At 42.9% G+C, this 23058-nt stretch overlaps 1 protein-coding gene across 2 annotated transcripts in view; it reads left to right on the top strand.

The window, feature by feature from the left end:
• Window positions 1-23058, top strand: part of Pcsk6 (proprotein convertase subtilisin/kexin type 6) — a 194486-nt gene that overhangs the window by 44829 nt on the left and 126599 nt on the right. For both annotated transcript variants that reach the window (XM_026394720.2, XM_026394719.2), the window contains exons 2-5: window positions 6293-6397; window positions 19603-19713; window positions 20228-20371; window positions 21910-21986. In XM_026394720.2, coding sequence (XP_026250505.2) covers window positions 6293-6397; window positions 19603-19713; window positions 20228-20371; window positions 21910-21986 — 437 coding nt within the window. The remainder of the gene's footprint in view (window positions 1-6292; window positions 6398-19602; window positions 19714-20227; window positions 20372-21909; window positions 21987-23058) is intronic.

Raw genomic sequence — 23058 nt, 5'->3', positions numbered from 1 at the left:
ATGATGGGTTTGCTTGAGCTGCTTGGGTGGTTCTAATGTACACCAAGGTGGGGAACCACCAGGAGTTCTGAATTAGGCCCACTGGCAGTAGCCCCAGAGGCTTATTCAGATGTGGAGGCCTTGGGAACATCAAGAACTCATCTGGTTGTGTTTTAGAGCCATTTGTTTATGAACCTTGCATAAACACCCATACAGACCTCAACATGTGCATTATATGCATATACATACATAAATACACATATGCTCACATCTGTATATGTACATACTCAGGTACATATAAACATGTATATATGTAACACTTGCACATTCCTATACATACAAATACCTGAGCATATGTATATGTGTGTCTCTACACACAAAAGATTTACAGACAGAGAGACACAAACATCTGAATACTTACATGCTGCACAATGATGTTTTGGATAACGATGGCCCACATATGTAAAGGTGGTCCCATAATATTATAATGGAATCTTTAAAATCCTTCCCACCTTGTGATATAGCTGTCCTAAAATCCTAGAGCAATGCATTACCCACATGTTTGTGGTGATTCTGGTATAGGCCAACCTACCTCACTGCCAGTTATGTGAAAGTATAGCACATATAGCTATGTGCAGAGCATAATGTTTAATAATAGTAAGCAACATTGTTCCTGGTTATCTACTGTACTAAACATTTTATTATTTTAGAATATATTCCTCTACTTATAAAGAAAAAAGAAAGCGCTATAAACTGTGTGTGGCACTGATCCAGCAGCAGCCTCAGACATCTCGTGTTTATCGCGTCTCCAGATGGCATCCAGAGGCCATGTCAAGTGATTGGCTTAAACCATTAGTTTGTGTAAGTGCACCCTGTGATATTCCAACAACAAATCACCTAACAAAACATTTCTAAGAATGAGTCTTTGTCTTTTAGTGATACATGACTGCACGTGTGCATATGTGTACATATATATACAAACATGCACACATTCATATACATACACACCCACACAGCAGAATATGTACATGTATATATGTGACCCTTGCTCACCCACATGCACACACACAGTCATCGTGGAACGTAATACATGGAACAGTGCACATATTTCCCGTCGTCTTTTTAATGGAATGAAAGAGAGTGAACACTTGCTGAGGTGTTTGGCTCTGTGTGAAAGAACCTGCTGCTGAGGACAAGGACCAAGTGCTTGGAATCCTCCACAGCAAAGACTGGCTTTCACTGTGCTAAGAGGTAGAGGGTTGATGGTTAAGAAGCCTGGCTGTGCTATTGTCATGATGTGTGATCTTGAACAAGTTACTTTTTTGCCCTGTGCCTCAGTTTCCCCATCTGCAAGATGAGAAGAAGCCTAACATCCAGCTCCAGGAGTGTTAATTCATCTGAATGTGAAGCTTGCTGCCTAGGGTAGGCATATGCTCAGTGCTTGCCAACTGAGCCAGGAACACTAGGGGAAAGTTTTACTGAGCTGGGAGTATTCTGCTAAAGTTGGGGAACTCCAGTTGGAGACAGAAGTTTGGGGGAGATTATTGTTTCCTATTAACTCCACACCCTAAATCATCTAGGTTTTTTTTAAAGGGTATCTAATAGAGGGTCCTGTTAAAGAGAATTAAACTACATCTAACTCTCCTCAATGTGGGTCCTTCAATCTCATTTCTTCCAGTGTTCTGTTGAGAACATTTAGCAATGTTTTAAGTGACATATTAATGATGATACTGATTTTATATTCTAATACGTGTAGTTACTTATCATTATTGAAGAGAGACATGATCATTCAATATTCAGCAAATGGTTTATTTTCTTGGATGGTGTACTCAGACTGGCTTCCATGAATGCAAATATCATGGGCAAGAAAGAGAAGAGAAACATATTGAAATTTTATGTTGGATCTTAAAAAACAATGCCTGCAGCCAGTGGTCAGATTCATTGATGAAGAGCAGATGGAGTCCTGGGAAGGGTGCAGAGCTGAGCAGGACAGGAAGCCTGCCCGGGATGATGGGGTAGTTTCTCCTATTCCCCTGGAGAAGGAAGAGGAGGAAGGCACGGCCTTACAGACGGCAGTATTCCTGAAGGTAGTGTTCTCTGTGCAGAGAGGCAGGCTTCTCAGACACTGGCTTGAGAAGTGGCACACAGAGCCTGCGACCAGCATCTGTGGGAGCAGAGCCAATGCCTGGCATAGACCCCATATCAGGAGAAACAGCATCCCAGGACAGCAAGGCAACCCAGCTTAGGAGAGTGACTGCTGTAATATCAATGTAAATATCAAACAAAAATCAGAATATATCTGGACTGGATGTGTAGCTCTGTGCGTGTTTATGTGCAAGGCTCTAGGTTCAATCTTCAGAATCACACTCGCGCACATGTGCGCGTACAAACACACATATACACACACACAAGAACATTTGTTTCTTTAGAAAATCACCTTGAATTTTTAAAATGTTTGTACATTCCCACCTTTTTGTCTATAGTACTCTCCTCTTCTCTGGTGTTTTATTTTCAGCCAACCTCAGTTTAATAATATTAAATGGAAATTTTCAGAAATAAATCATTCATAAGTTTTAAGTGACTTTTATTACAGCATATCATTGCAATTATTCAATTTTATTTGTTAATCTCTTACTGTGCCTAATTTATGAGTTAAATTTTATCATATGTATGTGTGTATAGGAAAAAACACAGTATATGTGGGGTTGGTGCTATCTGTGGTCTCAGGCATCCAGTGAGGCTCTTAGAATATCATGCCCTGTTGGACAGCATGGACTATAGTATTCTTATGAGTCCAGACTCTGTCAGTTTGATGCTGAAAGTATACCAAAAGGGAAGCAGCAGCTCGAACCCTACTTTGTTTGTCTTTATGTCATTTGGTGTCAAAGGTTGTCACATGGGGAGGTTGTTGGTTCAGAACTTCTAAGCTCTACAGTGTGAAGTTGGGTTTACCCTCCCTGGCTTCAGTCTCCCCATCTGTAACATGGGGCCATCTTTTTCCACAGATCTGTGGCTCCATTTTACAGTTAGCCCTATACATATAATGAAATATTCTTCAGCCTTGAAAAGACAGGAAATTCTGACACATGCTACAACGTAGATGGATCTCGGAGATGTGAGCGCCAAGTGAAATAAGCCAGGCAGGAAAAGACAAATGTATGATTCCACCAGAGTAATCAGATTCCAGCCTCTTCTGCAGCTGGCTTTGCAAGGTCAGGGGTGTGGCTTTGGCTGGTGTTTTTTTTTTTCCTACAGTGAGACTCACCCTCCCCAGGCCCTCAACTCTCTTGCCGAACTGGACGTAAGTCTCCAAACAGATGTGGCACTGGTACTGCTACCCCCAGAGACAGTTTTTCTGGTTATCCAGTGGGGGCCATCTGTTCCTTTCCTGCTTTGCTCTGAGAGAACAACTTTCATCAGCTGTACCCTTTGGTACAGCTTTGCTAAGGATGGTCACGGTGGCCCAGAGGCAGGGGGCTAGAGGGTCTTGGAACTTTCCTCAAGGGGAGGCTACCCCTGGCCTGGCTTAGCTGCCCAGAGTCCACTGCCCTGAATGGCTTCCAGAACCTCTCTACCATGGGCCTACTGAGGGTCAGCAGCTCTGCAATTAATCCATTCCTTTGCCAGTGAATTTTATTAAATTCATAGTTTCTCTATGTCCCCAAATGGGATTTGACTTCAATGACCACATTTAAAAGAACCAAAAATTATGTAACACCTCCCAGGGATGGTGGCCACTTATAAGCAAACATGTTGATTAAATAGTGCTATAGATTGAGGCTCCCTGATTGCCTGTTGCTGAAGAGCAGGTCTCACACTTCAGGAGAAGTCTCTGGATGCATGTAACAATTCATTGAAGAAGGAAGAAGCAAGGGGACTTGACTTACCTGTGGGAAGATAAAAAGAAGTGCTGATGTGTAAAATAGGACAGAAAGAGTGAGGTTTATGATGGTAGAACAATGTATTGAGGTAGAAAATGAACTGAGAATCAGAATCACAGGAAAGGATACATCAAGTGCTTACTACCTGCTGGGTGCTCTGCTGAATTTTGTTTCATTTAAATTTTGAAGCAATCAACCTGCAAGATGGTCTTTATTAATCTCATGAAGGAAGACTCTGAGAGGGTAAGCTGAGGTCAGTCAGCAGAAAGGGGTCAAGTTAGGTGCAGACCCAGATTTGATCTGAGAGGGAATAGAGGAGCCTTGGAGAGGAATTAGAGAATTACAGCTCCCAGAGCCAGCCACCACTTGTTGAGTGCCCTCTAGGCCCTAGGCACTAAACAAAGCACTGTAGATAATACCTACTTGGATCAGCATGACTTTCATAATATTTGATGTTCTATGGTTGTAAGCAACAGAAACACACCAGAGCAAGCTCAAGTGAAAAAAGAAGTTCTTTATTGGAAAATCAAAGGGATATCACCTAATGCCAATATAAGAGGAAGCCAGACTGCCAGGATTGCTGGAAAGGAGAGCTGACAGGTGGTTAAAAAAAAAAAAAAAAAAAAAAAGAAAGGCTAGCAGGTTCTCTCTTGCATATCTGCTTTGTCTTCTTGTGCGTAGATATGGAATTCGCCACTTACAGCATCCAAGTAACTCCGGGCCTCTGCCTGGGCCACTCAGCTCTATTAGGGTCAGGTCCAGGCAAACAGAATGACTGTGAGTGACATTGGGGCAGCCAGTTTGGTGCTGTGTTTTGGGTAGACTTTAGTCCTACCCAAGTAAGTCCAAGGGTTAAATAGTTTTATTCCCATTTTACTCATATTGAGTTGAAATTCACAGGGGTTGAATGGCCTTGTCCAAGGTCATGTGGCTAATAGTAGGAAGGGTTTTAAACCAGGCTTATCTGACTGAAACCCATGTTAATGATCATTCACATTTAAACCACCGGAGAGCACAATCATAGTAGGTCCTCCTGTCTGTAGAGGACCTTCCAAGAATGCCTGAAATTGCTAATAGTGTATGTACGTGTATATATATGTATAAATATACATATATGCACAGACACATGTATATACTATGTTGATAGTATACATATGTACTATATATAATGTATATGTATATTTTATATATGTAAAATATATAGTATATTATGCCAATAGTATTTTGTGTATATGTGTACATGTATACATGTATATATATGCACACACAGATGTATAAACACATACTGTTTTTCTTAAACATACATACTCCTGTGATAAAATTTAATTTATAAATTAGGCACCATCAGAGATTAACAACAACAGCTAGTAATAAATAGAACAATTATACCAATATACTATAAAACATGAATTATTTATTTCTAGAATTTTCCATTTAATTTTTTTCAGACCCCAGTTAACTGCAGGTAACTGAAGCCTCAGGAAGTGAAAACATGGACAACAGGGAACTACCATTGTCTTAAATTGCTCCTTTAATCAGAAGATAGAAAACAAATGAGGATGATTTCACCTGAGAAGGGCAACATGAGAGTCTAGGTGAAATTCAATCCATCTTGGTTTTAAAAGCTCTTCCTTTGAGGACAGTGACTAACTAGCAGTTTTCTTCAACCAGTGAAAGTTAGAACTAGGAGCAGGCCTCTGAGAATGATGTCCACACTTCAGGGTCATCTGACGTGAGGGCAAGTTTGCACTGCTGGGAGGGCCATCGAGGGTCAGAGCTTCTCCAAGACCAGGGTTTGGGCCACCTGGCTTTTCTTGGTTCCAGCCAGCCCTCAAGCTGAAATCTGTCCTGAAAAACTGCCCCTGGCAGAAAATTGGGACACCCCAAGGGTTTGGATGTTCTCATCCGAGCTTTTCACAATCCCAGAGTAGATGATGGTGTTTTCTTTGGCTTTCTTGTTGCATTTGAGAGTGAGTGTTCATTCTTAGATATTTCAGTTTACCCATGGGGTGGAGGAGAGGATGGAGTTTGTTTATAATGAATATTTTGGTGTAGACCTGACTTGACACTAACTTAGCTACTTCAGGGATGCTTGACCCGAAATGAACACTAATTCATGTCTAAAAATCTTGGCAAAGATAGTACAAACTTTAAACGATATTAACCTACCACAAGATTTGATGGAGTATGTGCTTCATTGGAAGTTACTTGGGTTGTTTATCTAAAAAGAACTATCTAAACCCACTTTCCGGTTCCATAAACACTGACTGTGTGCCAGAGGTATAGGTAGGTAGCACGATAAGGGGTGGTCTGTTTCTTCTGGGAACAGAATAAGCCTCTCACTTAAGGGGAAGGGCTTTATGGGAAGGAAGAGTTTTGAAGCTGTTTGTAAGACAGTATTAATGGATGATATCTTGCTTCTTGTTTTGCAGATTGGAAACCTGGAAGATTACTACCATTTTTATCACAGTAAAACCTTTAAAAGATCAACGTTGAGTAGCAGAGGCCCTCATACCTTCCTCAGAATGGACCCCCAGGTACACACGGGCAGGATACTTTTCCTAAGGACAAGAGTGTCCGGGTCTGCAGTCCTAAAAATAACTGAGTCTGCATTGTAATGTCACTCTAGATAGGTGTTAGTTTTCCATATCTCCTTTAAATGAAACAAGGCAGAGTGTAGCAACTTATCAAACCATTTTAAATGCTCCAAAAAAGAGGGTTCCTCGTCAGGCTTTGAGAATATAAATTCTTAGACTGAGAGTATAGCTCAGTGGAAGAGCAATTGCTTCACATGCATCAGGCTCTGGGCTCAATCCCCAGTACTGGAAGAGGGAAAAGAATCTAAATTATTTAATTGGAAAAATAGAATATAAATTATTTAATTGGAAGCAACATTCACGTGAGGGTAGATCTCTTAATATTTTAAAAAACAACAAATACACAATAATTACAAGAGATGCATATGTAAATTGTATCCATAAAGCAAAGCCACTAAGCAATTTGAGCAGGTATTTTAATCATAAAATTAGAAATTAGATAGATTAATGTTTTTGTGATTGTCATTGGCACATATCATAATGGTTATTATGAATTTTAAAATAGAGGTAATAAGTTTAACTTTTTTTTTTCCTTAAAATTTATGTGATGGTCTGGGGTTGTGGCTCAGCCATAGAGCACTTGCCTAGAATGGGCAAAGCCCTGGGTTCAATCCTCAGCACCACATAAAAATAAATAAATAAAATATTGTGTCCGACTAAAAAATAAATATTTAAATAAATATTTATGTCTGGGCTGGGGTTGTGGCTCAGCGGTAGAGTGTGTGTCTAGCATGCGCGAAGCCGTGGGTTCGATCTTCAGCACCACAATAAAAATAAATAAATAAATAAAATAAACGTGTTATTTAAAAAAAAAAAAAATTATGTGATCTGTGTTTGAGATACAACTAATATGATTTGAAAAGGGGCTATTTATTGGGGGTGGTTAATTATACTACCTTTCTGTACAAAGTCAATATTTGACAAATATCAGTCAATAGATACCTGGTAAGTTTAAAATTTTAAGATGGCCAAGTGAACCTTTAATGAGTTCATTTATTCAGCGGGCATTTTTTAAATCCCTGTCCTCTGGTAAGGCCCATGGAGCTGGTCGAGGGCTGACTGAAAGTAAAGCAAGAAATAGAAAAAGATGTGATGAATCATGGGGCAATGAGTACTAGGAAGGAAAACAAGGTTCTTGTGAGAAGCAGTAACAGTACCGAGAAAGAAATGTGGCTATGGTTGATAAACCATAGTTTAAATATGGAAATCATCTTTTCTTAAAAGCGATGTGCTACATGCTAGTCTGGGCTCCTAGCTAGTATACAAAATTATTTCCACAGTCCCAGAGAACATTTATAATAAATGTTCCATGGAAGAATGGTTTCTCCGAGTTGCCCCAAACCACACCCCTGACAAGCATGGCTTCTTCTGTGTTGACAGACCTGGGGGAGGGGGAGAGGTGGTTTATCCCTGGCACTGTACTGAATTACCCTTCTCTGGGACATCTCTCTCTCTGAAGAGTTCTGGTTTGAAGCACACGAAGAAGTGGTCACCATGAAGCTCATTCCTGTAAGTGGGCTGTGAAAAGGTAGACATGTCTTAAATGCATTTCTGAATTCATTTTGTAGATGGATGGATACATGCATGGATAGATGGACAGACTGGCGGACAGATGGATGAGTGGGTGGATGGATGGATAGATAGGTGAATAAATAGAGATAGGTATAAAACATTCTGCAAACCTCATTATTCCTTCATAGCAAGGAAAGGAATTTAATGTTTATTAAGGGATTCCTGTGTACGTGGGCACTTTGATATACATCATCTCTCCTAGTGACAGGGGGTATGATTATATCTACTTGCACTCACACCATGGAAAGTGAAGGAATGATTTTCAAAGAGACAAGTATACTTTCTTTCACTAGGAAGCAAAGCCAGAGTGTAGTTTCTCATATCCCCAGAGTAGGGCAACTGGAGAAGGACAAGCAGACCTGATGAATACAGTAGTAGGAAAAACAGCAGCATGGGTACTCTGTGCAGACTGTAGTAAGGAAAAGGTAGACTGTAGTATGGATTTTGTGAGGTTGAAAGTGGCCTATCATCTGTCATCTTGGAGAAAATCCTAAGCTAGGAAAGAGTTGTGGCATTGCCCCACTTTAAGCAAGCAGTCCATCTGTCCCGTGAAGACAACATGCTCCTTTCATCATCTGAAGTCTTTGGAGCTGTTAAATTGCTACCACACACAGTGTTACTATAAAGGGCATGCTGTTTGCATGCAGGAAGCCTCCTGCATAGGTGCACTCTGCAAAGAAACCAAGGCAGTAGATTTCTAGGTCCCCATGGGTGCTTCCAAGATAAGCTGTTTCCCAACTGTTAAACTGGAGGCAGAGTCAAAATAGGAGCCTTAATCTGTAGTTTTTCTATATCCTCTATTTTTGGTGGCTAAATTTTATAACTTTAATGGTATTCAACTTAGTGGTTCTTCCCTTCCTTCCAAAAATATTAACCTGTGAATATTGATGTTGAGTGCAGAGTTGCCCAGCTGGTCTCTGCAATGGGGAGCCCACAGCAAAATGTGGGACAGGAGACTTGTGCATATGTGATTCATGTCGGTGGTGGAGACAGGTTTCACAGAGGGCTCAAGTGCCTCAGTCATTCCTCCCTCTGCAGTGTCTGACCTGCTCTGTTGATTCGTTTTAGGTGGGTCTAAAGTTCTGTATCCAGTTTGAGTCTGAGGGCAAAGTATTCCCAGTAATCATCTGGGCCCTTGAAGGAAACAGAAGGAAGGATAGACTTGTTAGGCAAAGGTTCTGGCAGTTAAATTTTTTCGAATAAAAATCCCTTTTCACAGAGTTTCTTAATAAGCTTCTGGCAGGGCTGCTATCAAAGCATCATGCCAATAAAGAAGAGAGAAAAGGTAAATAGCCTGACCATCCCAGTCCTGCCTGCACCCTCCACGTGATTGGCTGATTGTCTCCCACAGTTCCAATTAAAGTTCTAGCCCCAGGGAAAGCATATAGACATCTGAACCAATTATGAATTCAGAAATACCTCTGTTTACATTAGTCCAGTTTTAAGGCAAACCGAATCAATTAGCTGTCAGTCTGATGAATATTTACTTTGCCTAGTCATTCCAATTAAATATTTGGTGAAATTAGCTGTTTTGTGTAAGTATTTAGTGTTCTCTTTCACTGCAGTGCATCTGAACCATCCTCCTACATTAGAAGAGCCTTTTTGCGACACCTTAACATCTGGAGAGTTGTGTAATTAATATTATTAGCAAAAGGAAAAGATGATTTATTATTATTAAGACATTGGAATGCAAAGTTACCATTGTGTTGGAATGACCAAACTGGAAATGAATGTTATAGGGCTTAGGATATAAGTTCAATCGAATACAGATGGTATTTTATTTTAATTAGCTCCAGTCTCTATTGTATAAAAGTGTTTGATAAGTGATAGAATTTATAGTCCACCCCAACATCAAATAAAATCTGATAGAGTGTACATGGGTTACAACAAAACAAAACACACAGCAAGGGCAGGCCATAGCAGGACTTGCTTCTTCAGTCACACACACACACTCACATACTTATTAAGCATCTTTTTTCATGACCCTGTACTAGCATTGTGCGATCGTTTTCCTTACATTTTTAATTACCTTTACTTGATTTTTTTTTTTTTTAGCCATCTTTGAAAAGGGCCATTTTGCTCAAACTGCTTTGTTGCTCAGCCCTATCCTGGAGAGAACAGACCAAGTGTTCTCAGCGTGCAGTATCAGTCACTGGGTTTTTCCAAGGGCTGTCATTTAAGCAAACTGAAAGCATTTGTTTTTAACTTGTTCTTTTGCCAAAAGTCTGGAGAAGGGTGGATGTTACAGGCGCATCAGCCAATAGCTGAAAGGATTCACAAATTTTTTTTAAATTACTTGTTCTGATTCCATTCCAAGCTGGCTTATAGTTAGACGTTGCTGCCTGTGTCTTCCAAACCTTACATTTTAGAGTGATGACTCGAGTTCAGCCCTTTCCTTCCCTTCAGTTTTCAGCCAGATGGATGACGGAAATGGAAGGATAAAGATACTGTTAGGGAGGCCCTCGGTGGCTCCTTCCTGGGCACTGGGAGCCTCAGTTTGATTCTTCGTTTTAGTACTTAAATGCGCCAAAGTTGCAAAAACCGATTTCAAGGACAGGAGTAGGCATTCTGTTTTGTAGGATGGGACTTTGCCCCCAGAGTTTAATCAGAGCTCAGGTTTCTTTCCAGAAGTGATGCAACGTTTAAGCAGATCTTTCCATTAACCACAGATGGAATTTTATCTGACAGTTTTGTGTGCTAGAGCCATTCAAAGTGCAAGCAAACAAAAAGTTCCTGGCAAATAACAACACATAGGCAGTAAGTGACCAAATTGGTCTTAGGAGTTGATGAACTGTGTCATGGGCTGGGAGTGGGAGCAGGCTTCTGCCCAGGATGGGTCTCACACATGGGGAAGGAGAGAACGCAGGCCATCCTACCTGGCAGTCCCCTCTGGACAATGCAAAAGACAAGGACGAGCCATGTTTCCATATTTTTTGTCACAACCCAATGGTTCTAGTGGCATGATTCCTCTGAATTGTAAAAAGGTTGAATTTTAAAATATACCTTAAAAGACTGTTTTATTATTGCACCTGCGCACTCTATACTTCCACTTAGTGTCTCAAAGACACCTCAAAGTCAACATTTCCAGCACTCAGGTCCTCATCTCTGATGCTACCTCTGACTCAGAGAGAAGCATTCCTCTGCATTCTGTAGGAGGAGCCTGCAGCCCCCCCCCCTTGTTAAATCGGTTGGAGCCTTTCCACCTGCTGCTCAGTTGGCCCTACTCACATCCTGTGTCTTCTGCCTCAGGCCACACCCATATCTTCCCTTACTTAGATCACTGCATGGTCCTTTTCATGGGCCTCTTGTGGGCATCCTCACTCCCCCCACCTATCTCCTCTTCAGGCTTCCAAGGAATCCCTCCCTCCCAGACCCTCCTGGGTCTGGGCCCCAGTGGCCCCCTGAGCCCAGACACTAGCCTTTAAAGTCTTTCTCCAATGACTTCACACGTCTCTCCATTCAGTCTTTGCACAGACTGCTCGCAGCCTTCCCCCAACATTTCTCTCTTCCCCACCCTCCCTTTTCGGCTCCAATATCCCTGCTACTGGGAAGGCTGCTCAGAGTCCTCAGACTTGGCCTGCTCTTCCTAGCAGTTGTATGTTTATATTCTGGATTTAGCCCTGGATTGGGAGCACACAGCAGGGTTTGGTGGAAACCCTGAAGACTAGTTCAGTGTGATTGGGATGGTCAGTGACAGACGGCACAGGCAGGAGAGCTGCAGAAGGTTCCTGGGAGGCTTAGAGCCGCAGACTGGAGAGTGTGTCTAGTATTCCAGAACTGTAGAGAGACGATGGGAAGGTGAACTGATCTGGGCTGTAGATAACTGAGAGAGGGGGACTTGTAGGTAGGATCCCAGGCTGAGTTAGAACATCTTTTATTCTTGAAGCATGCAAGCCCATCTCTTAACAATATAGTACAAAGTTCTTGAAGAGCCAAGGCCATGCCTCATTTGTTTTTATTCCTTTATCAGTTCAGCAGCTTTCTAATCTGATGTAGATGGATGTTTAGTAAATGTTTATTGTAATGTATCTCAATTTTCACAGATTAGGCTCTTGTATACAAGTTTATCTGTTGTTGTTTGCTTATCAGCTTCTATGTAAATATCTTAGATATAAACTGTTTACCTTGATTAACTTACAACAAAAATTCTAAAGGGAGCTAGAATTAACGAAGCCTTATCCTAACTTGCTAAAGCTAAAATAAGTACTAACAATTGCTAGACACTGGGCATGCTGACTAGTATCTGACTTCATATGTGTATTACTGTGCTAGGGCTGCTGGGGCCAAGTGCCACAGACTGGGTGACTTAAGCAACAGAAATTTATTCTCTTCTAACTGGGGAAGCCAGAAGTCTGATATCAAGGCATTACAGGGTTGGTTTCTTCTGGTCTTTTGCAGATGGTTGCATTCTTGCCGTGTCCTCACATAGTCTTCCCTCTGTGTGCATCTGCATCCTAATCTCCTCTTCTTATGAGGACACCAGTCAGATTGGATTAGGGCTGGCCTTAATGACCTCATTTTAACTCAATTACCTCTTTAAAGACTATCTCAAGAGGCTGAGGGGTGTGGCCCAGTGGTAGAGTGCTTGCCTAGCATGTGCAATACCCTGGGTTGATACCCAGGACAGACAGAGAGAGAGAGAGAGAGAGAGAGAGAGAGAGAGAGAGAGAGACAGACTGTCTGAAAATACTGTCACATTCTGAGCTACTGGGGCTTAGGACTTCCATGCAAATATCTAGGGAGGGACAGAGGTTATTCAAAACAATAGGTGAAACTGGGCTATGGCTGCCTGTTCTTTTGTCCATGACTGCAGGACAGTGACAGGTGTTGGGAAGAAGGGTACCTCCTGATTCCTCTCAGCAAAATGAGAACTAAGTTACAAATGAATGAACAGCTTCAATTTCACAAAGTGCTTTGGCACTCATTGTCCCATTTCCCAAATTAGCAGAACAAGTACTATCATCATCTCTCTTGCTAGTTACACAGGGATCTTCTGGACAGATCTCAGAAAATGGTCTATGCAGTGTTTTGCCTATGGCTGCAGATATGAAAATGGCAGGGAGCTGTGTTCTCTTTTGCCTTGCTGATATGGGAGGAGGAAGATGGTGGTTTTCTAAGTCAGGTTATCTTTTTTATTATTATTATTATTAAACTGGGAATTGAACTCAAGGCACTCAATCGCTGAGCCACATCCCTAACCCTATTTTGTATTTTATTTAGAGACAGGGTCTCACTGAGTTGCTTAGTGCCTCGCTTTTGCAGAGGCTCTCTTTAAACTTGCAGTCCTCCTGCCTCAGCCTCCCAAGTCACTGGGATTACGGGAGTGCACCATCACACCCGGCTAGGATATCTTTTTATTTGGGGGGTTCTTTCACTGCCCTGGCTCACCAGGTTCTGGCTGTGCTTTGCCATAGCAGCCTGGCATCCCTCATTCCCACCCCAAGGTGATAGGGTACAAGGCCAAAGATGGACTTGAGTGTCTCATTGAGACTGGTGCTTATGAAATTGGTGCTAATTGACTTCCTCTTGTTTATGGCACAGTTCCCCTGCCCTCCAGGAAGAGGGTGGCAGTAGTATCTATTGCTCACACATGAAAAGGAAACCCTTTCTATTTCCATGAGCTTTGCTCATTAGTTCAGTGGTCCTTCACCACTACAGGCCGCTTTGAAAAATTATGAAGATTGTGGGCTCTGTCTGTCTCCAGAAGGAAAACAAAGTCATATGCTCATGCCTGCATCATTTTTCATATGGTTCCGGAGGTTTCTCAAGGCTTACTCCTGTCCCTCCTTCCTTGAGGGACCAAGGGCCCTGGGATAAGAGGCCCCAGCTTAGTTTCCCACTCCATTCATTTGGGCCTTAACCATTGGCGGTCAAGGTGACAGGCACTTAGTAGGGAGCACTGTTTTTCTCTCTTTACATTTGTCACTTAACCTTCTCATTTAGCTCTTTAGGTGCTTAAATGTTGGCCCAGTAAGCTGTTCAGGGCAGTAGTATTGATGGGAATTGAGGCCTACAGGCTGTTGAGAGCAAAGGCTCTCAGAGGTGAGCTGGCCATCCCACCCTTCTTTATAGTTTGGAGGCTCAGGCCCAGGCAGGGTGCCCAACCTCCCTCACAGAGAAAGGTAAGTGGCTAGGATTCTCCTAGAAAATAAATACTCTGCTGTGGGTAAGGCCTCTAGCTTCCTCCACAGATTGGCCCTGGGGTGTGGTCAGGACTGGATTCCCCTTGTCCCTTCACAGTTACAGAATAAAGTATTCTTCACTTTAATGAAGCCACCGGAAAAAGAGAAAAGAGAGCTGCAAGGAGCTGTCTCCCTTGTTCTGGATACAGCTGGGCATGGAGCACAAACCCTGTGCAAAACTCTCATGAGGCCCAGCTGGAATTCATTTTAAAGAAAGTGTAGCAGCTTGATTCAAAAGTACCCCTCCCCCATGGTATTGTATGGGACCCCTGGGGGGAAGGATCTCTGCAAATGCCCTTTGTCACCTTAGCTGCATCCAGAACAGAGACTCTGGGCCCCCTTTTTAAGAATCTCCAACTTCTGGGCTGGGGTTGTGACTCAGTGGTAGAGCGCTCGCCTAGCACACGTGAGGTACTGGGTTTGATCCTCAGCACCATGTAAAAATAAATAAAATAAAGGTATTGTGTCTATCTACAACTAAAAAAAAATTTAAAAAAGAATCTCCAACTTCTAAGAACTTCCTGGGTCCTCTGGAGCCATAGAAAGTCCCCTCTGAGCAGGAAAGAGCTTGAAGGCACATGGGCTTTTATTTGAGGATTGAACCCAGGACCTTGTACATGCTAAGCAAGTGCTTTCCCACTGAGCTACATCGGATTTTCACGTGGTAGCTTTGGGTGGAGCACAGCAGATTTGATGCTCTCTGTGGTCATGTTGTTTCATGGGAGGAAGTTTCAAGATATGCCCTTTTGGGCTTATTCCATGCAGGACTGACATATCAGGTGGGCTTCTGATCTGGCAGAGTGCCCATGGCCCCCAGGAAAGAGGACATAGCTAAGACTGCAGCATTGATGATCCTTGATATCTTTTGGTCATTTACCAGGATGCAGACAAGGTTCCTCCTGGCCTCTGCTTATTTATGTTGGCTCTTTATGAGTATCTGAAATTTTACTTCAAATTATCTACAGAACATTTGAAAGATGCCTAATTTTAACTTAACTTCTAAGAAGAAAGTGCATATTATATTACCAAAGAAAGTGTAGGGCTGGGGCTGAAGCTCAGTGGTGGAGTGCTTGCCTGGCATGTGCGAGGCCCTGGGTCTGATCCCCACACACTCATACATATGCCGTGTTGCTGTCCTTGGGATCTTGAGAAGATTGTGAAGTGTTCTTTATGTCTAGAATTCCCTTTCTCAGAGCAAAGACATTTCTAGGATAAATATGCTGCATGTTTAGCAGGAAACATACAAACAGAAAGTTGATAAACAGAAAAGGGTCAGAATAATGTTCCATCTTCAAAATATGACTTCAAAGAAATCAAGGCTTGTAAACAGATAGGACTTATGTTTGGGCTGGAAGTGACATTTGGCAAACCAACCTTACTTTGCCCAAAATCACTTTTAGTTGATTCCCCACACACACACACACAGACACATGCACAAATGTTATCCAGTAGTCATTAAGACCTGATTTTCAACTCAGAAGTCAAGTCTATTTGTAGTTGTACTATATTTAAAATCTAAAGTATAACTTCACATCTTCCTTCAGGAAACTTAGTGGTCTCCTGTTGAATCCCATGTATTACCCAGTACTCAAACACATTGGTGAACAAAATACAGATCCTGTTCAGGTGGGGCATTGGGGGGAGCAGCAGAGGATAACCAGATCACTCCTGTGCTAGTCAGTTTTCTGTCATTGTGACAAATACCTGAGATAAATCAACTTAAAACTAGGAAAGGTTTATTTTGGCTCATGGTTTCAGCGGTGTCATCAGTCGCTTGACCTTGTTGTTTGGGACCTGATGCAGCACAGTACATCATAGCAGGAGTGCATGGAAGACATCTTTGACCCCATGGCCACCAGGAAGTGCTGAGAGAGGCAGGAAGAGGCCAGGGTCCCAATATATATCCCCAATATCCCCAAAAGGGAATTCCCCAATTGCCCTGAATTCCTAGGCCCCTCTCCTAAAGGTTCTGCTACTTCCTAATAGCACCTTGGGCTGCAGACCAAATCTTCAATTCCTGGGGTTTTCAGGAGCAATTCCAAGCAATAGCAACCTCAAATCCATCCTGTCAGAGATGGGGGTCCAGGATCACTCATTTTAAGGCTTGCTTGGGTTTAGGATTCATTTTCCAAGTTGTGTCTCTTCCCATATATTTTACACAGAAGAAAGCCTGAATACTGTGTAGACATTTTGAAGCTTCTGGTGAACAGGCCACGCCTGAAGCTGCAGTGAAAGGGAGAGTGGAAGCACACTGGTTCTGACCTCCCACTGGTACCAGCCGTCTCAGGAGGAGGAGAATTCTTTAAATCCATGTTACTTTTCCTAACACAGATAATGGCATGCATAAGATAAAATAGTCCCAGAGTGGAGTCTCCCACCCTCTTTTCCTCCCACCTGACCATTCGCTCACAGATTGTATGGAAGAATCAATCCCATGAGTGACACATGCTCAGAGACCTGTGATGGTGTAATCCTTTATTTGAAATGTTACCACCACGTACACAATGAAAGGCCTTGAACGTGGTTGAAAGTGCAAGCATACCCCTTTAGCTTGGACAGTTGCTGACTCTGATGGGAGAGTTCAAGTTTCAGTTGCTTGGTTGGGTCATTGCCACACCTCTGGCCTTTTCAGAGTGGCCAGGTAGCTCCAACCCGAGGGGCATCTGAAGCAGAGCTTTAGCCTCTGAGGTGGGAACCAGGTGAATTCACATTATCTACCCCAGAACCTGGGTGCCAGATACATGGGAAATTGCAGTGCGTCTTTGTCGGTTGTGCAGAGAAGTCAGGGACAGTGAAACTGGAAAATGGTTTATTCTTTGGGGGTGGGAAGGGAGGAAGATTGGGGATTCAGTGGATTCCCAAGGATAGGTGAAGAGCAAGGCAGTGATTAGAGCCGAGAGGAAGGACGGGTGCCACTGGCTAAGTTCGCCTCTCTGTCTCTGCAGCCCCCAAAGCTGGCAGATAATCTATCATACTCAGTTCCATCAGTCTGGCACTACTGTGGCTGTGATCAGAGACTTATAATGAGCAGGCTTTTTAACAGAGAGTTGGAGAGGGCTGAGATTGTGCCTTTGGGAGAGCCCCAAACCGTGTCCTGGACCTTGTGCGGTCATAGCCCACCATCAGAAACTGTATGTCAGCACGGGGTTCTTACCAGAGCCCGGCAACAGTAAGGGGCTCAGACGCCCAAGCCCTCTCATCCCACAGAGCAACAATTTTATGACTTCTGGCAAGTATGCCTTCCCACATCACCTGGTTCTAGGAGAGTTGCCCACTTGTGTTTGGAACAGTAGAGTTCACCTCCTTCTCTGACAACAGTTACACTTTGGTGGGCACAGCCGTCGGAAGGTGCTGGGTGGCATTAGGGCGAGTAGTGAATCCAGGGCTCAGCCTGGCAGCAGGGATGGGAACATCCCAGGGAGCTTGGAGCTGTGAGGAATCTACATTCTGCCGTGTTTTATAACAGGATGTTTAGCAAATTATGAAATATCACCCTCAGTACTTTACACCAGGTAAAAGCATTCTAGTTCAGGAGTAATATATGGGGAGGTTGAAAAATGCCATCAGTGGGCATTATGAACAAAATATCTCATTTTATAGTTTTATTTTCTGTAGGAGTATCTATCAGTGGTAATTATAAATTATCTAGGACTTATTGCTAAGGCCCTTTTAGTGTCTAACCCAAAATTGATTTTTGAGCTCCCTGTGCAGTGTTTCTAAGGAACCAGTCTATGGGTGTTTTATTAGACAATCACATGGGTGGCGATACTTCTTTCTAAGCATTTTATCTTGTCCCCAAGGATGAATCCTCCACCCCAAACTGTGAGGCTGCATATGGGGGTATTCTGCCCTCTACCCTCAGGACACTAGGAAGCTAAGGATAGGAGAAGAGAGGCCCCAGGCCCCAGGCCTGAGGTCACCCTTATTCCCTGCCTCTTGGCCTTAAGTATCACTTTACTATGATAGCTGGTCAAGCTTCCAGGAGCAGCCTGGAGTCCCCAGTCTTGGGCTAGTGGCCTCCAAATCACCTTGAGCCCCCTGTTCCTCCTTCTATCTTTCTCCCCATTCTACTGCCCTGCTCCCCCCCCCCACACACACACCCCAACTCTTCCAGGCAGCCTGCCCTGTTCAGAGTCACACCATATTCTCTTACCTGCTTGGCAAGAGTCCCAGAATATGGCACAGACTCTTTGAGAGCAGGCTCTGGGTGCCCATCCTCATCCTCATGCTGCTAGTCTTGGGCCCTAGCACTGGACTAAGCCCCAGCTTCCAGCATTACTGAATTAGGTGGGACCACCACAGCAAGACCAAAGAAAATACTTCCATGAATTCTTTCCCCAATGTCCCTTATTAAAAATGGTTAAATTTCTCCAGCTTGAAAAGAACATGCACATATATAATGATAGTAATAGTTGTGCCAGGCAGTGGACTGAATGCTTAATACACACTGTTCATATTCTAGCCCTCATGACAATGCATGGTGGTCCCCATTCTGTAGATGAACAAACTGAGGCCAAGGAGGGTAGCTACATGTTCTGAGTCTCACATCAGGTGAGTGTGGAGCTGAGTTTTGAATCTAGGGAAGCTGGCTCTGGATCCAGGGATCATCTTTATTTTAATTTGTTTTTAGTTGCCAATGTATACATACCTTTATTTTATTTATTTTTATGAGGTGCTGAGAATCAAACCCAGTGCCTCACACGTGCAAGGCAAGTGCTCCACCACTGAACTACAATCCCAGCCCTCAGGGATCATCTTAAATAACATAAATCACTTTTCAAACGTTTTTTCTTGACCACAAAGGCAAATCATACCAATTAAAAGAAATTTCTAAAAAATCCCAAAAGCAACACAGAAATTTAAAATTAGCAATAATTTAACCACCCAGGAATTGCTGCTAGTAACATTTTGCTGTATCCTTTTCTAGATTTTTCTTTGTACATGTTCTGATACCATGTTTCCAGTAGCGGCTGCCAAAAATTCTAATGTATGAATTATCATAATTTAATTATTCATGTCCTCACTGTAAATCAATTTCTGATAACAGTTTGACCAAACAATTTATTTTCTCTCTCCACTCATTCCTCTCCCATACATGTATTTCCTTTTTATTTGGAGCAAGTCACTTGTCAATTTTTTGGCAACTTCACAAAGTCCATTTTTTTTTTTTTAGTAGAGTAACTTCAGAATATATCAGTGCATTATTATTTTCCCTTGCACGTATAACAAGGAAGTTGTCATTTTCCAAATGCAGTCACCTTGAAGTCAACATCTCCCAAACATCTACTATGATAACAATTCTTGTGAAAGGAAACCTAGGGCACTTATAGAGGCTACATAAAATCAGGAACTTGTTTTTAAAATGAAGAGTAATTGTTTTTTTCTTGGCAGGTGAAATGGCTCCAACAGCAAGAAGTGAAACGCAGGGTGAAGAGACAGGTGCGAAGCGACCCTCAGGCCCTTTATTTCAATGACCCCATTTGGTCCAACATGTGGTACATGGTGAGTAGGGCGTGGGCTTCTCGGCCCAGCACGTTTGCATTGCCAGCTGGGTTTCTGGCATGGGTTAATTTCCTCCAACTAAGCTAAATTCCCAGGACAACATCAATGAGACACACTTCATTTTGTGTGTAAAGCCCCTGCTCTAAAGGGTAGCGCTCTCAGTGTGTTTGTTTTTTTTTTCCTCTTTAAGTATATGGAAGTGGATAGAGAAGTGATCTGATGCAGGGTGTAGGTCTAACAACCATGGTGAAGACTTGCCCTGGACAGAGCCCCTTCTGGGAGGTGATGCCTGAGGAAAATGATAATTGTCAGGTGCAGAAAAAGCCAGGGGAACCCCCACCTTTATTCTTCCTGGGTCTCGGTGGGAGGAAGAGTGTCTCACCTGCCTAAGGCAGGGGCTGCTGTTTCCTGTTACTTGTTACAAGCGTAATCACCTCTCTGCTGGTCTACACGGTATGTCCGTTGTGCGTCAGGAGTGTCCACGTCGGGGGCTTTGTGTCTTCTGTGCATACAGCATTGTGGCGACAAGAACAGCCGCTGCCGGTCAGAAATGAACGTCCAGGCGGCATGGAAGCGGGGCTACACAGGAAAGAATGTGGTGGTCACCATCCTTGATGATGGCATAGAGAGAAATCACCCAGACCTGGCTCCAAATTATGTAAGTCACGCCTTGGAACTGAGTGCGAAGATGTTCAACCACGGTCATCCTTAAATAAATGCAAAATTTAAAAAACAACAGATTGATTTTCATCCTTAGTTCCCATTAAATTAGGCAAAAACAAATTTTAAAAACCCCACTGTGCTAAGGAGCACTGGGTAAATAACCATCCTGCCCCCTACCACTGTCCTGGCCAGAGAAGGTATCTCAAAGTGATTTACCTACATGTCTGAGGAGTCACACATATTTCTAGGAGTGGAGACTAAAGAACTGAGAAACACCTACATAGAGGTGTTCGTCATATGGAGAGTAGCTACATAGACCATGTTTAAACATGGGCTTTGAGCCAGGTGTGGTGGTGCCCGCCTATAATCTCAACAACTCAGAAGGGTCACAAATTTGAGGCCAGCCTAGATGACTTAGTAAGACCCTGTCTCAAAATAAAATATAAAGAGCTGAGAGTGTAGCTCAGTGGTAGAGTGCTTGCCTAGCATGTGCAAGGTCCTGGGTTCAATCTCTAGTACAAAAAAAGAGAGAGAGAGAGAGACAGAGAGACAGAGAGAGAGAGAGAGAGAGAGAGAGAGAGAGAGAGAACCTAAAATCATGGGCTCTGGACCCAGACAGCCTGGGTTCCAATCCTGGCTCTGTGACTTACCAGCTGAGATCTTGTCCAAGTTGTTTAACTTCTCTGTGCCTCAGCCTCACTGTCTATAAAATGGGGTTAATAAGAGGATTATCTTATAAGGGTTATTATAAAGATGAGATGAGTTCATATATGTAAACAAGAAAGTCTGGCACATAATAAATGCAATAAAAACATTAAATACTGTAAGAAAACTGGGCATCTAACAGTGATTAAATAAAACATACCATATCCACTTAGTAGATAACTGTATAGCCTTTCTAATTGAGTTTTGAAGTCTGTCAGTAATACTGGAAAGCTTTTGTGATATGTTTTCAAAAGAGGATCCAAATTATACGGCTACTATTATTACACGTATGTATTAAAGTTAAGGAAAGTCCGATACATATGACAACCCTGTTGAAATTTGAGGACATCATGCTGAGTGAAATAAGCCCATCACAAAAAGACAAACGCTGTTTGATTCCACTTAGGTGAAGAATGTAGAGTTGCCAAATTCACAGAGGCGGGAAGCAAAGTGATAGTTGCCAGGGGCTGAGGAGGGAGGAACGGAGAGGCAGTGTTGAGTGACTGAGTTCAGTTTGGGAAGAAGGAAAGTTCTGGAGAATGATGGTGGAGATGGTTGCACAGTCATGGGAATGTACTTACTACCACTGAACCGTACACTTAAAATGGTTAAAACGATAAATTTAATGTTAGGTATATTTTACCATCACATATGTATCAATATCACATAATTTATATTATTATAATATATATTATAATAATATAATTATAAATAACATAAGAGAGAAACCGTTTAGCTTTATTTTCCAAGACAGGCATAAAAATAATTTTCAAGGATACTGTAATATTTTATGCCATTGCTCTCCACTCACTAAGATTTAATTCCTAGGATTCCTACGCAAGCTATGATGTCAACGGGAACGATTATGACCCATCGCCACGCTATGATGCCAGCAATGAAAATAAGTGCGTCCCTTTGTCTCCCCTTGCTTCTCTGTCCTCTCCGCGGTTGCTCTTGTGGTTGCCCCTGAAGAGGTGGAGGGCTTAGGTGTCGCTCCAGCTGCCTGGGCACTGTTGAGGGGCTGACCCAGGAGTCAAAAGCCATGCCTGGTGCAGCCCCTTGGGCACAAGTGACTTCTGTGGAGTTAGCCTCTTTCTTTAGGGGGTGTCACCTGTGTTACTCAGCTAGCAGTGCATTTTAGCATTGCTCCTGGTACCACACTCCTTGGAATATTTTAGAAGAATTACCCCTAGAGTCTAATGGTCTCCGTAACTGTTACATATCAATCTGGTCTATCGGAGCACATGGGTCACCTGTCTGAACTTTTGTGACTCCATCTTTGACCTTTTGAGCAAGGTGGGAGGGCACGAGCAATGCTGGACAAACCTGAGTTCAGATTCCAGCTTAACTACTCCCTGGCTATGTGGCATTGTGTACCTTAAAGGACCTGGTAAGACGCTGTGTCGTAATGCCTTCAAGGCTTTTCCATGGAGATGACATACCCACTTCACATAGCTGTTGGGGGTGAGGAGACAGTGGCTGAAGAATGCACAGGAAGCCACAGGGACTGTCTGCATTGCACAGGTCACCTGATCTCTTGGGGGGATCAGCCCTGCAGTTGTGCTGGGAGTTCATTTGCTGCGCTGACTGTCCTTCCTTGTCAGCATGCCCTATGCCCTGAGTTCTTACCATTCTTCAAAAATATTTAGAGGAAAATAATAAAGGCCCTTTCTTCTTTCCCTGCTGTGCTTTCTCAGGTGTGTCCCCTCACCAGGGTTGTGTTCATTAGCTTTCCATCACTAGAATAAAATACCTGAGATAACCAGTTTCTAAAGAAAAGTGAAGTTGGCCCATAGTTTTGGAGGTTCAAGTTCATGATTAAATGGCTCCATTGCTTTGAGCCTGTGTTGAGGCAGCACATCATGGCAGGAGCAGAACCATTCACCTCATGAACCAGGAAGCAAAAGGGGAAAGAAGGAGGGACTAGGGTCCCACAATCCTCTGCAGAGATGTGCCCCCAATTACCTAGGCTTCTTT

Source organism: Urocitellus parryii, chromosome 6 (genome assembly GCF_045843805.1).
Source record: "Urocitellus parryii isolate mUroPar1 chromosome 6, mUroPar1.hap1, whole genome shotgun sequence".
Lineage (NCBI taxonomy): Eukaryota > Metazoa > Chordata > Mammalia > Rodentia > Sciuridae > Urocitellus > Urocitellus parryii.
Note: the sequence above shows the minus strand (reverse complement) of the source record. Positions and strands in the feature narration are given on the sequence as shown.